At 37.1% G+C, this 16993-nt stretch overlaps 1 protein-coding gene across 1 annotated transcript; it reads left to right on the top strand.

Annotated features, from left to right (window-relative positions):
• The first annotated feature begins 3027 nt into the window (after window positions 1-3027).
• Window positions 3028-5789, top strand: LOC143568892 (D-galacturonate reductase-like). Its single transcript, XM_077054926.1, has 4 exons — window positions 3028-3381; window positions 4779-5022; window positions 5110-5289; window positions 5499-5789. The coding sequence occupies exons 1-4, from the start codon at window positions 3065-3067 to the stop codon at window positions 5721-5723; spliced, it is 966 nt and encodes a 321-aa protein (XP_076911041.1). The 5' UTR covers window positions 3028-3064; the 3' UTR covers window positions 5724-5789.
• The last annotated feature ends 11204 nt before the right edge of the window (window positions 5790-16993 follow it).

Raw genomic sequence — 16993 nt, 5'->3', positions numbered from 1 at the left:
TGGATAATAACCATAGTAGCTATTATCAAATTGATTGTACAGTTCAGGTTGATAATATTGATTAGTAGATTTATAAAAATTATTTCTATGAGGTGGAACATATTTACCAGATGTACTTGCATTTTCCATTTCAAAACAATTTTCATTAACTTTGGTTTCGTCAACTTTACAACTATTTGACGAACAACTAGGTAAGTCAGTATTCACATATACCTTTTCATACACGTTTCTATCAATAATGGTTTCATCAAAAGTAGTTTCACAGTCACTATCAGAAATGGAAACATCATTTTCATTTTCAATAGTCGTGCCAACATGAACACTCTCATCAAATACATCATTGTTCAAAATGTTTTTGGAATCAATAGATGAATCAAAAAGTAAGTTTTTATCTCCACAACCCTTGTTTGTTTCCACACACCCCTTCTCTTCTACATAACCCGCTGCAGAAGATGAACTACTATTAGGACTACTAACTGAAGGAACAACTGAATCAACAGTCTTTGGAGCAGAAGGAACAAATGTCTTTGATATGGGCACATGACCAATACCATAGACCATTTCTTCCTCTGGAGGAGAATTAAAGTCAAAGTGAGGAAGGCTAGTATAGTTATTGTTAAACGGTGGAGGTACAACAGAACTATCATAACCTAAACCAGTCTTTAATCTTAATTCCATTTGTGACCCAATTAGTTTATTCAGTTTCTCAGAAGCTAACTCAAAGTTTTCTATGGCAACTTTTCTTTGGGTTAATTCAATATCTAATTTGGAAATTTTAGCGTTTAGTTCAATTACATGATTTTCATGAGGTTTTGCCAAATTTCTAGCAATGGAAACTTGTTCCCTAAGATCGGCCATATCATTACCATGAGTGTTAATTCTGATAGTGTAAATCTTTGCAAGCTTTTTAAGATCATCATTCTGAACTCTAATGCTCTCAATTTGTTCAAGAATTTTTGCATTATGGTTTCTATAGTGAAGAACTTTATCTATGCAAGCTTGTGAGCAAAGTTTGTGTACCTTGGGAATGAAGAGGCAGGTGTAGGAATCCTATTAGTGGAGCTTGACGAGGTGTTTGCTTGACTACTTCCACTTGCAGCACACTCGGGGATTATAGGACTTGCTTGACTGCTCACACCCGCATCACTTGTCTCATCTTTATTTTCTATGCACCAAAACTTGATGGTAGAAGTCATCTCTGAGAGTGTTAAGGTATCCAGGTTTGTCGTTCTCTTGATGGTAATCACACTGCTATTCCATGTATGAGGCAGTGAATCCAACAACTTCATGTTGATCTCAGACAACTCGTGGATGATATCGACACTTCTCATTTTAGTAGCGAGTGACTCAAATATGTTGATGAGAGAGGCAACCGATTCTCCTTGAATATGTTTAAAGTTGTTGAATTCTTCTTTTAATATTCCTTTGCGGTTGTTTCTCATTTCTAGGTTCCCTTCAAATTTGTTCACTAAGGCATCCCATAGACCCTTAGCAGTGGTGTAGTCTCAGTGTCAATGCAATTTCTCGTGAAAGAGATACAGTTAGAATACCAAAAGCCTTTTGATATTCAGCAATCATTCTTCGATCATCATCATTGTAGTTAACTACTGTTTTGGGAACCACACCATCAGTACCAGTTGTCATAGGACGGTGTGGACCCTGTTCAATAGGTCTAATAAGATTGTAATCAATGATCTTGAGATAATTGTAAAACCTCCACTTAAACTCATCAAAATCACAGTCCCATTTCATCAACTTTGGAGGCTTAGAAGTGGTTCCGGCCTCGTTCTCAAACATCACATATTGAACAGCTTCAGCACTAGCAACAGTGGAAATTGGGTTTGCCATTTCTTAAAAGCTGCCCAAAAACTAAGTCTGATATGATCTAATGAAAAGTGATCCTTTTGAAAAGTGATCTAATTTTGAAAACTGAGCGATTTTGAAAACTGAGCGATTTGAAAACCGGGCGATTTTGAAAACCGGGCGATTTTGAAAACCGGGCGATTTTGAAAACCGGGCGATTTGAAACTGAGCGATTTTGGAAACTGATCGATTTAGAAAAGTGATCGATTTTGGAAACTGATCGTTTTTTGAAACTGATCGATTTAGAAAACTGATCGATTTTAGAAACTGATCGATTTTTTGAATCTGATCGATTTTTTGAATCTGATCGATTTTGGAAAAGTAGGCGAAAATTTTAAACAAGTCTAGTAAGTCACCAACCCACTTTCCTTGTCACCTTTCTCAACCATATCTAAATACATGCAACTATACAAACACAATTTCTTGAGAATCACACACCACAAACACAACCTTTAACCCATTTTCAACATCTTCATGAACAAGAACAACTTAAATTTCTTAAGAACTTGAAGAACACAAAAATCCGAAAATCACTTATTTTCTCGAAAAATCCGTCTTTTCACACACAAGACCAAAATCCAAGGTTGTGACCCAAGATCTACAACTAGTAGAGCCCGAAAGCTCTGATACCAATTGTAGGTCCCAAAACGACCACCGAACGGTTTTGCCCTCGATAAACGTGTCGAGACGGGTGCGGTAAATCAAACGATCGAACAAAAATATAAAGATAATAAGTATAGTGAACGACTCCGTAATCGGTAAAAGATTAATAACATTAAACTAGAACCGACCCACCCAAGGTGAGCTCCCCTTGGGTGGTGATTTACATCTTACAAACACACATACAAATGACACACAATGCTTCTATATATAGTAAAACATAACATATTCTAGAAGCCTTATCCCGTTGAAGCTAATGCGCGTTCCCGAAGCTCTCGTTTCGTGTCCGGTTTCCGCGTCGGCTTAAATTATTCACTTGACCAAAATATATAACGGGTTTCGTCATTTGATATCGCAAGTCACTAAATTGGCCTTACATTTAGCGTTGATTTATTGACTAAAAAAAAAGTTAACATGCTTAGGCAAGCCATTTTGTCAATTCTGCATATGTTTCTCTATATATATTGCATCTTGCTACTTAGTTTTCCTGTAAAACTTCTTTTGCATTACTCAAAAGAAAAGTGAAAGACTAAAACAAAAGATGGTATCCATTCCAGAGATGACGATCAGTTCTTCGGATGGCCGACGACCCATACCGTTGCTAGGCTTGGGTACAGCCACCCGGTCAGAAAATAGTGATGAGGTGAAGGCTGCGGTTATCGAAGCCATCAAGCTTGGTTATCGCCACTTTGACACAACCATGCTCTATGAAACCGAGAAACCTCTCGGGGAAGCCATCAAGGAAGCGTTGAGTCTCGGTCTCATTAAGTCACGGGCCGAGCTTTTCATTACCACCAAACTGTGGTGTGATTCCACCGAAGGCCACCTTGTATTACCAGCCATCAACAAGAGTCTCCAGTAAGACTACATAATATCCCTCTACAATATCATCATCATCATCGTACTCAGTATATCCCACCAATAGCAATGCTATGGTAGGGTCTGAGGAGGGTAAGATGTAGACAGCCTTACCTCTATCTCATAGGGATATAGAGATTGCTTCCGGTGAGACCCCCGACTCGATAGTAGTTTTGCATCAAGCCTTGGACATAAGGCACATAGCACTCAATCATCGGGACACCGGCTGATTGGTGCATGTGCCCTTGTCTTTCGGCTATCAACGCCACCACATGATGCCTGATTAACCTTCCGCCACTTTTAACGTTATTTTCATGAGATTAGTAAAATAATGTCAAAATTAGTGCAATTTTACTTTCGCCCACCTGAGGGTTCACACATATATACATTATATGCGCGCACCGCATATGTTATTAAATTGGTTTAATATTATTGTGGCATTCAAATTGTTGGGAACTTGACTGGTATCATAGATTAAAAAAAAGGTGTGTACTTTTACGTTTAAAATAAATAGTCTAGGAGCGTGCATGAGTAGGTTTAGATCGGATTAAGGCTTTAACCAAATTTAAATCGAAGTTTGGTATTTCGGTTTTTTGTATGGGTATGGTTTGGTACGTTATAGGTCCATGTTAGTTACGAACATTCACAAAACCATTTGATTGGGCAAATTTACGATAAAAAATATATATAAACATACCGTCGATTATAAACCGGTGTAGGTTCCGCGAATAGGTCAAACGAGACGAATCTACACCCGCGTGAAATCCCGAACCTCACAATCGAGCCAATGGCTCTGATACCAATTGTAGGTTCCTGGACGGATCGTACACGGGATATCGCTAACAACGCAGGTGCGAAATCCCTGCGTAGGTAGGTTACGAGTGTAGATATAGAATAACACGAGCAATGAATCAAACACGTTATATTAATAACCAAACACGTGACTCGAGGTCACTATTACAGACTCTTGACTCGTAAACACGTCAGCTTAAACTCAAACACTTGACAGAAACCCTAAAACCACCCCAAACTGTTTCGGCTGAAACAGTTTATATACTCGACAACTTCGCCACAGGCGAAGTTGTCTGTAACTTCGCATATTCAACAAGTTCGCCTGAGCGAACTTGTTGACAACTTCGCTTGTTCAACAAGTTCGCCTGAGCGAACTTGTTGACAACTTCGCTAGTTACACAATCTAAAACATAATCAAATACACAATTACAATACAGACTCGATTACAATTTCTAGACTATGAACTACTGACAAACATGTACCAACAACCGGTTTATTCTCAATTAGTCTTATATAATACACTTTTATGATATGTCTTTGGTTGTCGCAAGCTGACTTCAAGTTAAACAAGATATTGACATTTAAAAATGTGTGATTCAACATAGGGAATTAGGACTAAAGTATGTTGATCTGTATCTAATACACTGGCCACTAAAGCTAAACCAAGATGATCCCAAAAGCCCACTTACAAAAGAGAGCATAGCCGCTATCAATATCAAAGATGTTTGGGAAGCAATGGAGAAGTGTCAGAATCTTGGACTCACCAAATCTATCGGTGTTAGCAACTTCTATCCGAAACTAATCGAAGAAATCATTTCCTTTGCTAAAATTCCCCCAGTAGTCAATCAGGTAACTATCACACCGATGCTCGAGTCATAACCAAATCTAATATTATATATATATATCTTGTCACTGATTTATGTGTGGTTGTTGAAGGTCGAGATGAACCCGCTTTGGCAACAAAAGAAACTTAACGAATTCTGCAAAAAGAACGATATCCTTCTTACGGCTTATTCCCCTTTAGATGCATTTGGTACTCAATGGGGACACAACCGCGTCATGGAATGTGATGTTCTTCAAGATATTGCCAAGTCTAGAGGGAAGATTGTTGCTCATGTTCTCTTATTTCTAAGATAAGCCTGAAAAAACGTGTGGGTTAGGTTTGTAACAGGTCAAATGGGTTTTCAGAAAAGTTGTCAACGTGGTTTGTGTCAAAACAGTTTTGACCAAAATAGACTTGAGTTAAAACTGATCATTTTAAAAGTCAAAGATCGTGTCTTTTACTGTATAAATTTATGTATTGATCTAATATTGTGGACATGCAGATTTGTCTAAGATGGATGCATGAACAAGGTGTCAGCTTTGTAGTAAAGAGTTTTAATCCCGGGAGGATGAAACAAAACTTAGACATCTTCGACTGGTCATTGAGCGAGGAAGAGGTGATCAAAATAAGCCAAATTCCTCAGCAGAAACATGTTTATACTGCTTCGATGCTTAACGAGCCTCACGATGTGCTCATTGAGATTGACGCTGATTTGGCATTTCAATAGGTTGTTTCATTATAAACTACGTGTATTGTCTACTTAGAACACAATAAGAGATTATCGGTTTGGATGTATTGTTGCATATTCTTTTTTTGTATCACACTTTTATTTTAAGAAGCTTTAAAAATCATTTTCGATTCATGTTTCTTTCTTGAAATACAATGATTTCTATAAATAGCTTACTTTGCACATTAATATCAATTAGGGGTGTGCATGGGTCGGTTTGGGGTGGTTTTTGACCAAACCCATAACCATAACCGATATAGCGGTTAATAGATAGCCATAACCATAACCGATCCATCATGGCGGTTTCGGTTAATCGGTTTTAACGGTTATAACGAGTCGGTTATGAAAACTTTTGCAGCTATCGCGCTACGCGACAGATCCTTAAGTAACCCATCCTGATACATGTTGCGCTAGCGTGACACGTTGCCAGCCACGTGGCCTGGCTAGGGCTGACTCGGCAACCCTATAAGTTCGTCGCGCTATGCGATGACAATCTTTTTAAGCCATCGTGATATGCGACCAGTTCCGAAATCAGCTATAAAAGGGGAGTGAATCAGACCTTCAATTCTCGTCCCAAAATATGCACTCTCTCTAAATTTCATATATATATATATATATATATGGTATAATATCTCGAGTAGCCGTACCGATACCTATTTCCGATCGAAATAAGCTTAGTACACGAATCCAAACTCTGCCTGAACAAGGTAAGACGTTGTGCCACCGTGTAAAGTTTCTAATCCTGTGATTATCGTTACGATTATCGGTTTATACTAATATAGATATACTACATTGCGTTTAACTAGGTGTTTAATACCAAGAAGCTCTTTGTTTGTAAACTTGCAAGGTGAGACATTCGAGTTTTAGTACAACACACATTTTGCGTGAGACAACTAGTTTTCCAATACTATCATGATGATTTTTAAAACTTATTTAACTCACAACAGACAGCCTAAATGCTTTTAAAATATTTTCAAACGGTTTTAATTACGTTACAGTGATTAAGTCTCTGTAGACTTATGGAATGATTACTACTGATATTGTGGGGTTTTGCATACAAGGTGTTCCTAATGGGCTATTAAATGTTACGGTCGAGTGACAAGTACATTTCGGTAATTTGTAAGCAGGCATGTGTAAAAACATTTTAATGTCGTAATTGTAAAAATAAATAATTTACATATGAATGTACCCATCAATATATCTTCGTAATAAAATGTTTTTAAGCATGTTTCAGGTGATCTGTTAAAGACACAAGAATGAGGCATGCGAGCTTTCTAGCTTAAATAAGTGGTTTATCAACATAATAAAGAAACATGTTTTGTAAATTAGGGTGTATCCCTATTAAACTTATGTTTGTATAAATATGGCCTTTATTCCCGATTTATGAAATAAGAATAATGGTGTTTTATACTCTAATGTTTTTTTCTAACTACGGTCCAAATGAATTTTTTCGCTTCTATATATTTTAATAATAAACACCAATACCACCGCTTGTGGGTATGGCTCCCTTCCCAAGGTAAAGGTTTGAGGGCTGTGACATTTGACTAGGAAACAAAATGGTTATGTGGTTTCCGGAGAATGTGAACAATCGTAGACTAAAGGAGATTATGTGATAGACTAAAGGAGATTATTTGATGTATAGGAAAATTATAATCGTAGCTCTCGATTGTTTCCCATGTGTAACTGAAAGGAGAGGAAAAACCAATCCTGGAATAATTCCTAGAAACGAACGACTGCTAGGTTTCATAAAAAAAATCCAAAATGTTCAACGTTACACGAGACAACCGTGAACAATAATAAAAGACCATAACGGTCCCCAAAACATACGGACTAAACATATTCATTAAAACAAACCAAAGAAGGAAACAAGTCAACTTGTTCATATCAATACTGCCTCTTTAACCCACTTTTTGTCCTCAAGAAGTAGGCTCGGTAAGATCTGGAAAACACAGTTTCGGGTTATCTGAAAACTCCCACGTGGTATCTTGAGTCACTTTCCCCATCCAATTCGCCAACATTTTCATTGCAGCTCGACTACCCCATTTTACAAATTTCTGATCCAAAACCGCTTACGGTTGGAACTTGAAGTGAGCCTCCAAAGGAAGAGGTATACTTTTGGATGTTGGTCCACCCACATCCTTAAGCAATGAGACATGAAAAATAGGGTGAATCTAAGCTTCATCTGGCGGATCCAACCAGTATGCAACATTCACCATCTTTTCCATAATTTAAATTGGTCCGAAATACTTAGGAGTGAGTTTTGAATGCTTGTGAACCCTCAACTTCTTCATATGATGTTGTAATTTAAGATAAACCCGCGTACCTTGTTCGAAGACCCTCAGTTCGATGCTTATCCGCATGTTGCTTCATACGATTTTTAACCTTAAGTAACGACTGTTTCAACACCTCCACGACTGCTTCATGATCTTGTACAATATCATCTACTTCTTTATCAACCACATCCTTGAGAATGTATGGTATGTGCAAAACAGGGCAGTAGCTGTATAAATCCTAGAAGGGTGACCTTCCCGACAACGATTGGAACATGGTATTGTACCACCATTCCACCAGTGATGCCCATTTAAACCACATATGTGGCCTCTCCATCACCATTCATCTCAATTAGACTTCTACATTCCGGTTAACCACCTATGTCTTTCTATTCGTTTGAGGGTGGGTAAGTCGTAGACAATTTGATGCCACCCCTGAAGTTTTAAAAAATCGGTCCAAAACTTGCTTTGAAAAATTGGATCGTAATCCAATATTATAAAATTAGGACACCCATGAAATTTATATATGTTATCGAGGTAAACCTGAGCTACATCCTTAGCCGAAAACAGGTGACCCAACATCATGAAATGACTGTATTTTGTAGGTTGATCCACCTCCTCAAATATGGTATCTTTACCCTTGACCTTTGATAGCCCCCTGATGAAATCCATCAATATGTCCGTAAAAGTAGTGGTGTGTATCGGTAACAATTACAATAGGTCTGGTAGAGAAACATAATAGTTTTTAGCTCGCATACACACGGCGTGCCTCTGATCACTTGGCGCACCTACTTTGCAACTCCCTTAAAAAGATAACCCTTTTAACCTATTTAACTATAACTCTCGCTCCCGAATGACCTCCCATCGAAGACTCGTGGAATATTTTTACAATATCTTCACGTAGCAACATGTTACCACTAACCACCACGTGATCCTCCTTCTTTAACCACCATCCATCCCATTCAAACCTTGGCAAATTTTCACCATATTTGAGTCTATGCACAATATATTGAAACTTGATATCCCATTTTGACTTTCCAAAATTCTTTGCAATAGAAGAGGTTCAATTAGTGATATAGAAGTAGAAAATTAGGTGGTGTGACATTCGTCAATTTTCAAACCTATAAACTGGGCCGTTTAATTTTTTTTATTATTATTTTGGATCCTTGTATTAAATAGGATTGATGAAATTTTATTCTATTTGGTCATATTCGTTTACTTCGTTATGAGAATTCAATTATTCGTTAATAGAATTTGAAGAACTATCATATGTAACAATCTACCCTTAAATTATGTTTTGTCCCAACTTGACTAGCGGACCTAACTTTAGGGACTAGAATGCAAATGTTTGCCGGAAACCGTATTCCCCCCCACGCTTCTTGATCCTCCTACAAACTGGAATTCACAAAATTGGTTGTCTCTGCACGTCAACTGACCAATTACATGTTCAATTACAACCTAATCATGTTACTTATCCAGCTAATTGACACCAATTACTCGCTAACACAACCGCGACTTATGTAGGACTTGTTGTTCTATAAATACACAACCAAAATCCAATTAACTCGTCCTACACCATCCTTTTAACATCTTGATACTAATCCCTGAATCAATTTCAATACAGAAGCAGTGTATGATCGATTTTATATTGCGTTCTTGAGCCGAAACCTCACTCTCAATCGTCTTCAGTTTATACTCATTTCAGGTAATAGAAAGAGGGGTTTGGATCGGATTTTGTTGAGAATCACAAGCCCTCTGTCAAATTCAAGTGATAGAGGGCAAACGATCTTCAATTGAGATTCAATGAAATTAAGGTTTAAAGTAATTTAGGATTGTTGTGTGTTTGTGTTTAAATAAATCGGATTCATGATATTAACGAGTTAGACACCTCCCCCATGGTACGTGCATCCGCGTTAAGGTTTGAACCGACCTTGGGTTCGGGTTCGACTTCCCCGACAAGATATTTGACTTTTGTATTTCATTTTCTTTTGTTTTTGATTATTTCCTTTTATTTAAATTATAGTTGTTAACATTTTCACTTGTTTAACAGACCGAAGAGCATTAAACTCTCAAAATATGCTCTCGTAAAAACGTTCTCCTATATGTGTGAATATATATATATATATATATATATATATATATATATATATATTCAATTTTATAAAATTAATATAAAATATATCTAACGTTTTATCGATCACAACTCCGTTGTAAACCCATTTTATCGTGTCTTATTCGTTTATATCGTTAGAATATTCACTTTAGTTGTACCTTTAAAATTAGGACTAATTGTAGGGAATTCTCGCGGGACCAACTAGTTTGCTTTAACCGTCTTCTCGTTACCGTATTCCTCAGTTCATGTGACTTTCATGACCCTTTTTTACATCTTTTTATATATTTTGGGGTGTAGCGTGTTACGATTTTATTTGTTATTTTATCGTTCCAAGTTTTCAAACCAGTTCACTTATGGTGTTTGCTTTTTCAAAAAAGGTCTTCTTGACCTCTTTTGTCTACACCGCGCATAATTTTAAGTCTACATAATGTTTATATTTTGAAAGACCTTTCATTAAAAAAGGTTTGTGCGTCGTCTTATTGCTACAAACCTGACAAACTACTTATAACATATGCTAGCCTCTTTCCATATCCACACCCGTGACACCCCAAGCACCTTCACCTCTCGTTCACTCTGCTGCAGATCTCGTAGGTATATGCTTTCTTCTTCATCTTCTTCCATCTTTCTTTCACCATTTATTTATATATATGGTTTTTATTCTGCAACACATTACATTGTTAGGGTTGTTGTTGATGCTATTTGATGTTGAATGAGTTATGGCTGAAGCATTCTTGTGTTTGGGTTAGAATTGATATATTAGGGTTTTTGTTAATTATTATTTAGAATTGATTGCATGATATATACAAAGTTCTTGTGTTTGGCTAAAAAGTTCTTGTGTTTAGGTTTTCCCCACTAATCCTACTAGTTATTAGAATAATGTTGAAGAATTAAAGTTTATATAAAGTTTAGGTATAATTAAGATCTTGTTACATTAGGTTTGTAGAAAGTTTAGATATAAAAAAAGCTTACTTGAGAATGAAAGTTTAGGTGTAACAAAATTACTTTGCAGAAATGGAATATAGTTAACATTCTCAATGGATTTGTGCGTATTATGTTGCTTGCTCGTTGATTAATACAAATAGGAAAGAAACAACAATGGTCATTACGAATGTGCACAATAAGATAAATCTAATGTGTTGTTATGAAATTATGTTTCGCGCTACATAATTTTATAAGAAAAGAGGGTTTCAGTGAAGAGCTATTTACATAATACAATCAACCTAATGTGTCGTTATGAAATAGTCATCTGTGTGTTGATGCTAACGAAAACGAGCTTGAAGCACATGGTACCGCATCGGATCAGGGATATATGGCTCGTTTTTGAGATGAAATTGTTTAGCAGTTAATGCAAACTATGAAATGAATGAATTAAAAAAATGTATTGTGGTTTAATAAATAATATTTCATTGTTGTAAAACTAATGTTTAAATTTCATTGTTGAAAAACTTTTTTAAGTTTAAAGAAATCAGTTTATTCAAATGTCAATTTATTTTAGCAGTTTGTAGATTTTAAAAAACAAACATCCTTCTTATTACATACTGCAGACCTTTGGTCCATATCTTCTTCTACAAAGGTCTGCAAATGTCGTCCATAAACTGAAGACATGTTACCACTTAAAACAAATTTCACCTTAGTTTTCATGTGATGCTTCATTCATCTATAATTGTCTATGAACTATGTGAATTGCGTGCTAGTTGTTTACTGCTTTTATTGATGGAAGAGACACATACACGGACACGAGTCCGTAGTGGGAGGGTCGACGGGATACACATGCGCCACATAATTCTTCAACTTATGTTGGAACTTACGGTGGTACTCATTCCCCTACTATTTTTTACTTCAACTAAAAAGAACGTAATGATCGTTATTGGTTATTTTGTTATTTGTTATTTCATTTGCAATATGGCTAAGTGATTTCATACTTGACAAGTGAATGGTGAACAATTTATTTTATATACACATAATCAAACTTATGAAATCTCACAAACATTATTATTGACAAAATTATTATTATTTTAAACGTGCTACGGGTTGATACGATAATACGCGAGGAAGGAAAATCACTAGATAAGACCTTTAGGATTGTTTCAATAAATTATTATCTCTGTAATATGATAGGACCTTTAGGATTATTTCAATAAATTATTTTCTCTTTAATTTGATGTATGGTTATTTGTTTGAGATAACAAATTTGTAATTGTGATTATTTGAAATGAAATAAATATATTGTCACTTTAATAGTGCTAATATCTTGTGAACAATCAACGTACCGCCCCCATGTATAATCCGTCTAAGGTTAAGGTGTTACAGATGGCCCTCAAACTCGTGACAGGGTGTCGGTTGTAACATACTCCTGTCCATTTTGGTACTCAATACAATAATCATAACCCATTAATTTTGCGAGCAACTTGTGTTGTAATGGTGTGGTCACCTTTTAGGTTTAAAGGTGCTTGAGACTTCTCTGATCGATACGAATAATAAATGGACCCGAAATTAGGTAGCAGCGCCATTGTTCACCGCCGTCATAATTGCTAGCAATTCCTTTTCGTAAACCACTAGTTCATTCGGTTTTGGTGAGAGAGCTTGGCTTAGAAACGAGACCACTGATGCTCTTGCATAACCACTGCTCTCAACCCACCGGCTGATGCATCTGTCTTAATTATGAACTTCTTAGCTGGCAAGGTAATGATAAAACGAGGGCTGATGATTATTCCCTTTTGAGCCGCTCTCAAACAAGTCTTGAGCCTCGCCTCCTCATTCCTTTGGAAGGCATCTTTTTTTGACAGATATATAAGGAGTTTAGTGATCATTCCAAAGGATCGAATAAAACGCCTATAGTATCTCTAGTATCTGGCTAACTACTAAATTCCCCATAGTTACTTAAGGGTCTTCTGGGCCGGCCATTGCTACACCTCTTCAATCTTCTTCGGGTTCGTTTTTACCTTTTCCCCGTATATAATATGGCCCAAATGCTCTATCTTTTAACCGCCGGACACACATTTAGATAGGGGTGTCAATCGTGTCGGGTTGGTGGGTTGACGTTTTACTGGTTTCAGGTTGGCAGGTTAGCGTGTTTAGATTCTTCAACCCTAACCCAACCCATATTTTTATTCATGTTGTGTCGACCAATTTAAATTTGTGTTGTGTTCGTGTTGTGTTTCGGGTCAACCCATTTTATGTTTATATACGGATATGAGTAATACCTATTAACTTAGTAATAAATTAAACATTTAATTGCTCTTATTCATATAAAAATTGTTAATAATTTGTGATAAATCTAACTGTTTTTGTGTATTTATCTCTCATTCCCAACTAACAAACTTAATTCGCATATTTAGCTCAAAATAAGAACAAACGAATGAAATAACCACATAATAGATAGTTAAAACTAATAAAATAAAAATATTGGAATTAAAAAAGTTGATAAAAGTAGTGTAAAATAAATTAGTTTTACTTTTAAAAATTAATGATTGATATGTGAAAAATTAAAAATCTTACTATTTAATTATAAAATTTGAAACTTCTTATCTTGAAAATCAAAATATTAACTTCTCTAAAATTGTTAAACGGGTTAACTAGGTTAACCCACTTTTTAACAGGTCGGGATACGGGTTGACCTACTTTTAAACGTGTCGGGTTCAGGTTGACCTGTTTAAGAAAATTGGTCGTGTCAGCCGACCGAAAACCTATATTTTGTCAGGTTGGGTTCGTTTTAGATTTCGGGTTGTGTCAGGAATTGATACCCAACATTTAGATTCTTTAGCAAACAACTTGTTTTCCTTCGTTATGGAAAACGTGTTTTATTCATGTTAATATTATATATGACGATTTATAATGAATATATTATCATCTTTTGTTAAAATTCGTTATTCCAATTAAAATATAATTACAACTTATAAAATCAGTAGGTAAATTTTTTTCGAGATTATAAAGAAATTGCGTAAGATTACACCACGTATTCATATGAATTTTCCATTAGGAAATATAATTTGAACTTATAAAATCATTTAATATGATAAATATAAGTTTTTTAAAATTTATTCATTTAATTAAATTAAATTAGTTGTATTTCTTTTAAGCAATCTTGTGCATCACACGAGTTATAAGAATACTTTACAATATTTTATTACTTATAATCCAACAAAACCTTAGCCAAATTTTGTTAGAATCCCATAAGCCTGACGAATTTTAAGCATTGACTTAGAGGAACTCAAATTCAAATGTTAGATTTGTTATTGCTTCTGGCTGCTGGACCCCAATGTTTTTTCAGTTCTTGCAAACAACTTAGTTGATGTCATGATTTCATCCCAGGATTCGGGCATTCCATCTTTTCCGGTTAGTGTGCGGATCAAGGCATCACTATGGACATTTTTGCGGAATGCTCCCCGCAGCATATCTTCACTAACCCCTCCAATGTTAAGGCTCTCGTTATTAAAACGAGTAATGAAGTCCTCAATGGATTCATTATTTCGCCTTTCAACATCCAATATTTCCGAAGGATCACGTGTATGCTTTCTTTGTTGGCTGAAATGTTGAGAGAATTTTGCGACAAAATCCTTCCAACTTTTAATCTGTCCGCATGGTAATTTTTCAAACCATTCTCGCGCCGCTCCGGTGAATGTTAGTGCAAACATATGACACCAATGTGGAAGAGTCCAACCAATGACTCCTCCTACTGTTTCGAACCTCAGCAGATGATCACTAGGATCTGTCATTCCACTATATGTTCCAACAGATGTTGGAATCTTTGCGTTTATCAGGAATGGAGCCGTCGCGATGCCCGGAATGAACTTTGATTTTTCTGCGAAAGATTCCGGACGGTATGGTTTAAGAAAATCATGTTCAGCACTGCTATAGTATTCCGCATGGTGGACAACCGGTCGCGGGTAACTAGCTCCTCCATATGAAGGGAGACGGTTATCCCCGCTATAATAACTATCGTCCGGGTGGTAAGTTGAATCATATCTATCCAGTTCGTCCTCATAGGATGGTACCCACATATCTATGCAGGGACGAGGACGGAACCTCCGGATGTCACCTAGGTTTTGCTCTGGTGGCTGAATATACTGAATGTGACTTCCCCGTATGGGTGGGGAAGCTGATCTCCTAGAAGAGTCATCATACGTCAAGGCACGAGCGTGAAAACGCTCGTTCCGTACCATTCGTTCGTACTCAGCTTTCAGATTACCTTGTTGGATACGGAGCCACTCATCCGGAGAAAAAAGTGCCTCGGATCTGAAGTTATGGCGTTGAACTCTTCTTGGGGTGAAGTCACCGGAATTATCTTCCAAGCCTAACTCTGAATGAGTTCGATTGGCATCTCTCATAATTCGTTCCAGATCTCCGAGATTGGAACCCCCTGGAGCTGTAACACGCCCCAAGTCAGTAGTTGGTGTGACAACATTTCCGGTGTCAACCGGGGTAACACCTTCTTGTTGAGCAAACAATCCCCGAGCCGTCGAACCACCCAAGGAAAAACCTCCAGGGTTGACGGCATCGGTTCTTGTGACAGGAGTCGAAATTCGAGCAAACACAGACGTTGCTCCTTCACGTGTTTCAAGGTTGAGACCACGTGAAGGCTGTGCCTGGCTCTCCGTCGGCCCTTTAGGTAACTGATTCATATCGTAAAGAGGACGAAAATTTTTTTTTTTTTTGTAGTTCTAACAAAAGCACGGATGGCGCCAATGAAGAAACACGGCTTTGCGCCCCTTAACGGGTCCTAGATCCAATGAGTCAACAGGATAGGATACGGTTAACTGCCAATACGATATGAACTCAATTACCCCAAAGTCCAGTGACGAAGAAGTGCAAAACAGACACCGTGAGCTCGTTACGGGAAGGACAAGAGGGGGGTCTTCTCGTAACCACCCTCCGGCGTGAGAATAAGTACAGTTCTGACGAAGATAATGCACTTAAGTAAATAGTGATAGTACAGTGGGAGTGAATGAATACCTCATGATCATTGAGATGGTGTTTATAGCCGAAGGGTGTGGGGAAGTGATTGGGCCAGCTGTCCCTCTAGAAGATGCCCTTATAACCGTCTGGACACGTGTCCTCATATGATAGGTTCAGTCTATACGTTGCATGTGCATGTATAACAACATGGACACGCGTCTTTATCTGATAGGGTGGTATACACCCCTGGCCATGTGCACGGTTGTAACGGCCTTGCCAGGTGTCCTTCTCTGATTGGCTGAGGAAACGCGTATTGCTCAATAAAGCATCTTGGAAAGTCTTCTAGAAGGTAATTAGTTATTGACAGCTGTGCCGGAGCATTACCTCGTGGTCATTTACGCGGAAGGATATTCCTTCTTGCGGATGACCTTTGAGGGCGCCAGGATGTTTCCGCATGTGCCATGAGGGTATTTCTTCCTCAAATGATTTATGCGGATGGTTCATATGTCCCGCGAGTGCCTTATGAGGGACTTCTGGTTGACCCGCGGGTAGCACTTAAGGGTATTTGGGTCTTTTTGATACCCTATCTCTATACCTATGATGTTAGAAAGATTGAATAGTCAATAGCCCACTGTATGTAAATACATTTTGGCCCATTCTTAAAACAAGTGTTATATATTGTCCAACCAAAAGTTGTAAGCGTTGTACTTGTAAACATCAACCGTTGATCTTTTGGTCAATGACTAAAAAGTCAAACCTACAAAAATTATATTTCACCATACCATAACATATAATCCAACTTGGTGTGAAATGTAACCTTTAATATTTGTTTTATATGATAATACAGACTTCTAGTAAGTGTTATATGTTGTCCAACCAAAAGTTATAAGCGTTGTACTTGTAAACATCAACCGTTGATCTTTTGGTCAATGACTAAAAAGTCAAACCTACAACAATTATATTTCACCATACCATAACATATAATCCAACTT

Source organism: Bidens hawaiensis, unplaced genomic scaffold, assembly GCF_021521415.1.
Source record: "Bidens hawaiensis isolate Kalapana, Puna unplaced genomic scaffold, B.hawaiensis_p1.1 tig00024244_1, whole genome shotgun sequence".
NCBI classification, from domain to species: Eukaryota; Viridiplantae; Streptophyta; class Magnoliopsida; order Asterales; family Asteraceae; genus Bidens; species Bidens hawaiensis.
The sequence above is the reverse complement of the archived record's forward strand: the minus strand, read 5'-3'. Positions and strand labels throughout refer to the sequence as shown.

What these genes read in the sequence shown, in the direction of transcription:
- LOC143568892 (XM_077054926.1), top strand. Translation starts at nt 3,065, where the DNA reads ATGGTATCCATTCCAGAGATGACGATCAGTTCTTCGGATGGCCGACGA. An exon ending in GCCATCAACAAGAGTCTCCA is followed by an intron (nt 3,382 to 4,778) that starts GTAAGACTACAT and finishes GATTCAACATAG; the next exon opens with GGAATTAGGACTAAAGTATG. An exon ending in TTCCCCCAGTAGTCAATCAG is followed by an intron (nt 5,023 to 5,109) that starts GTAACTATCACA and finishes TGGTTGTTGAAG; the next exon opens with GTCGAGATGAACCCGCTTTG.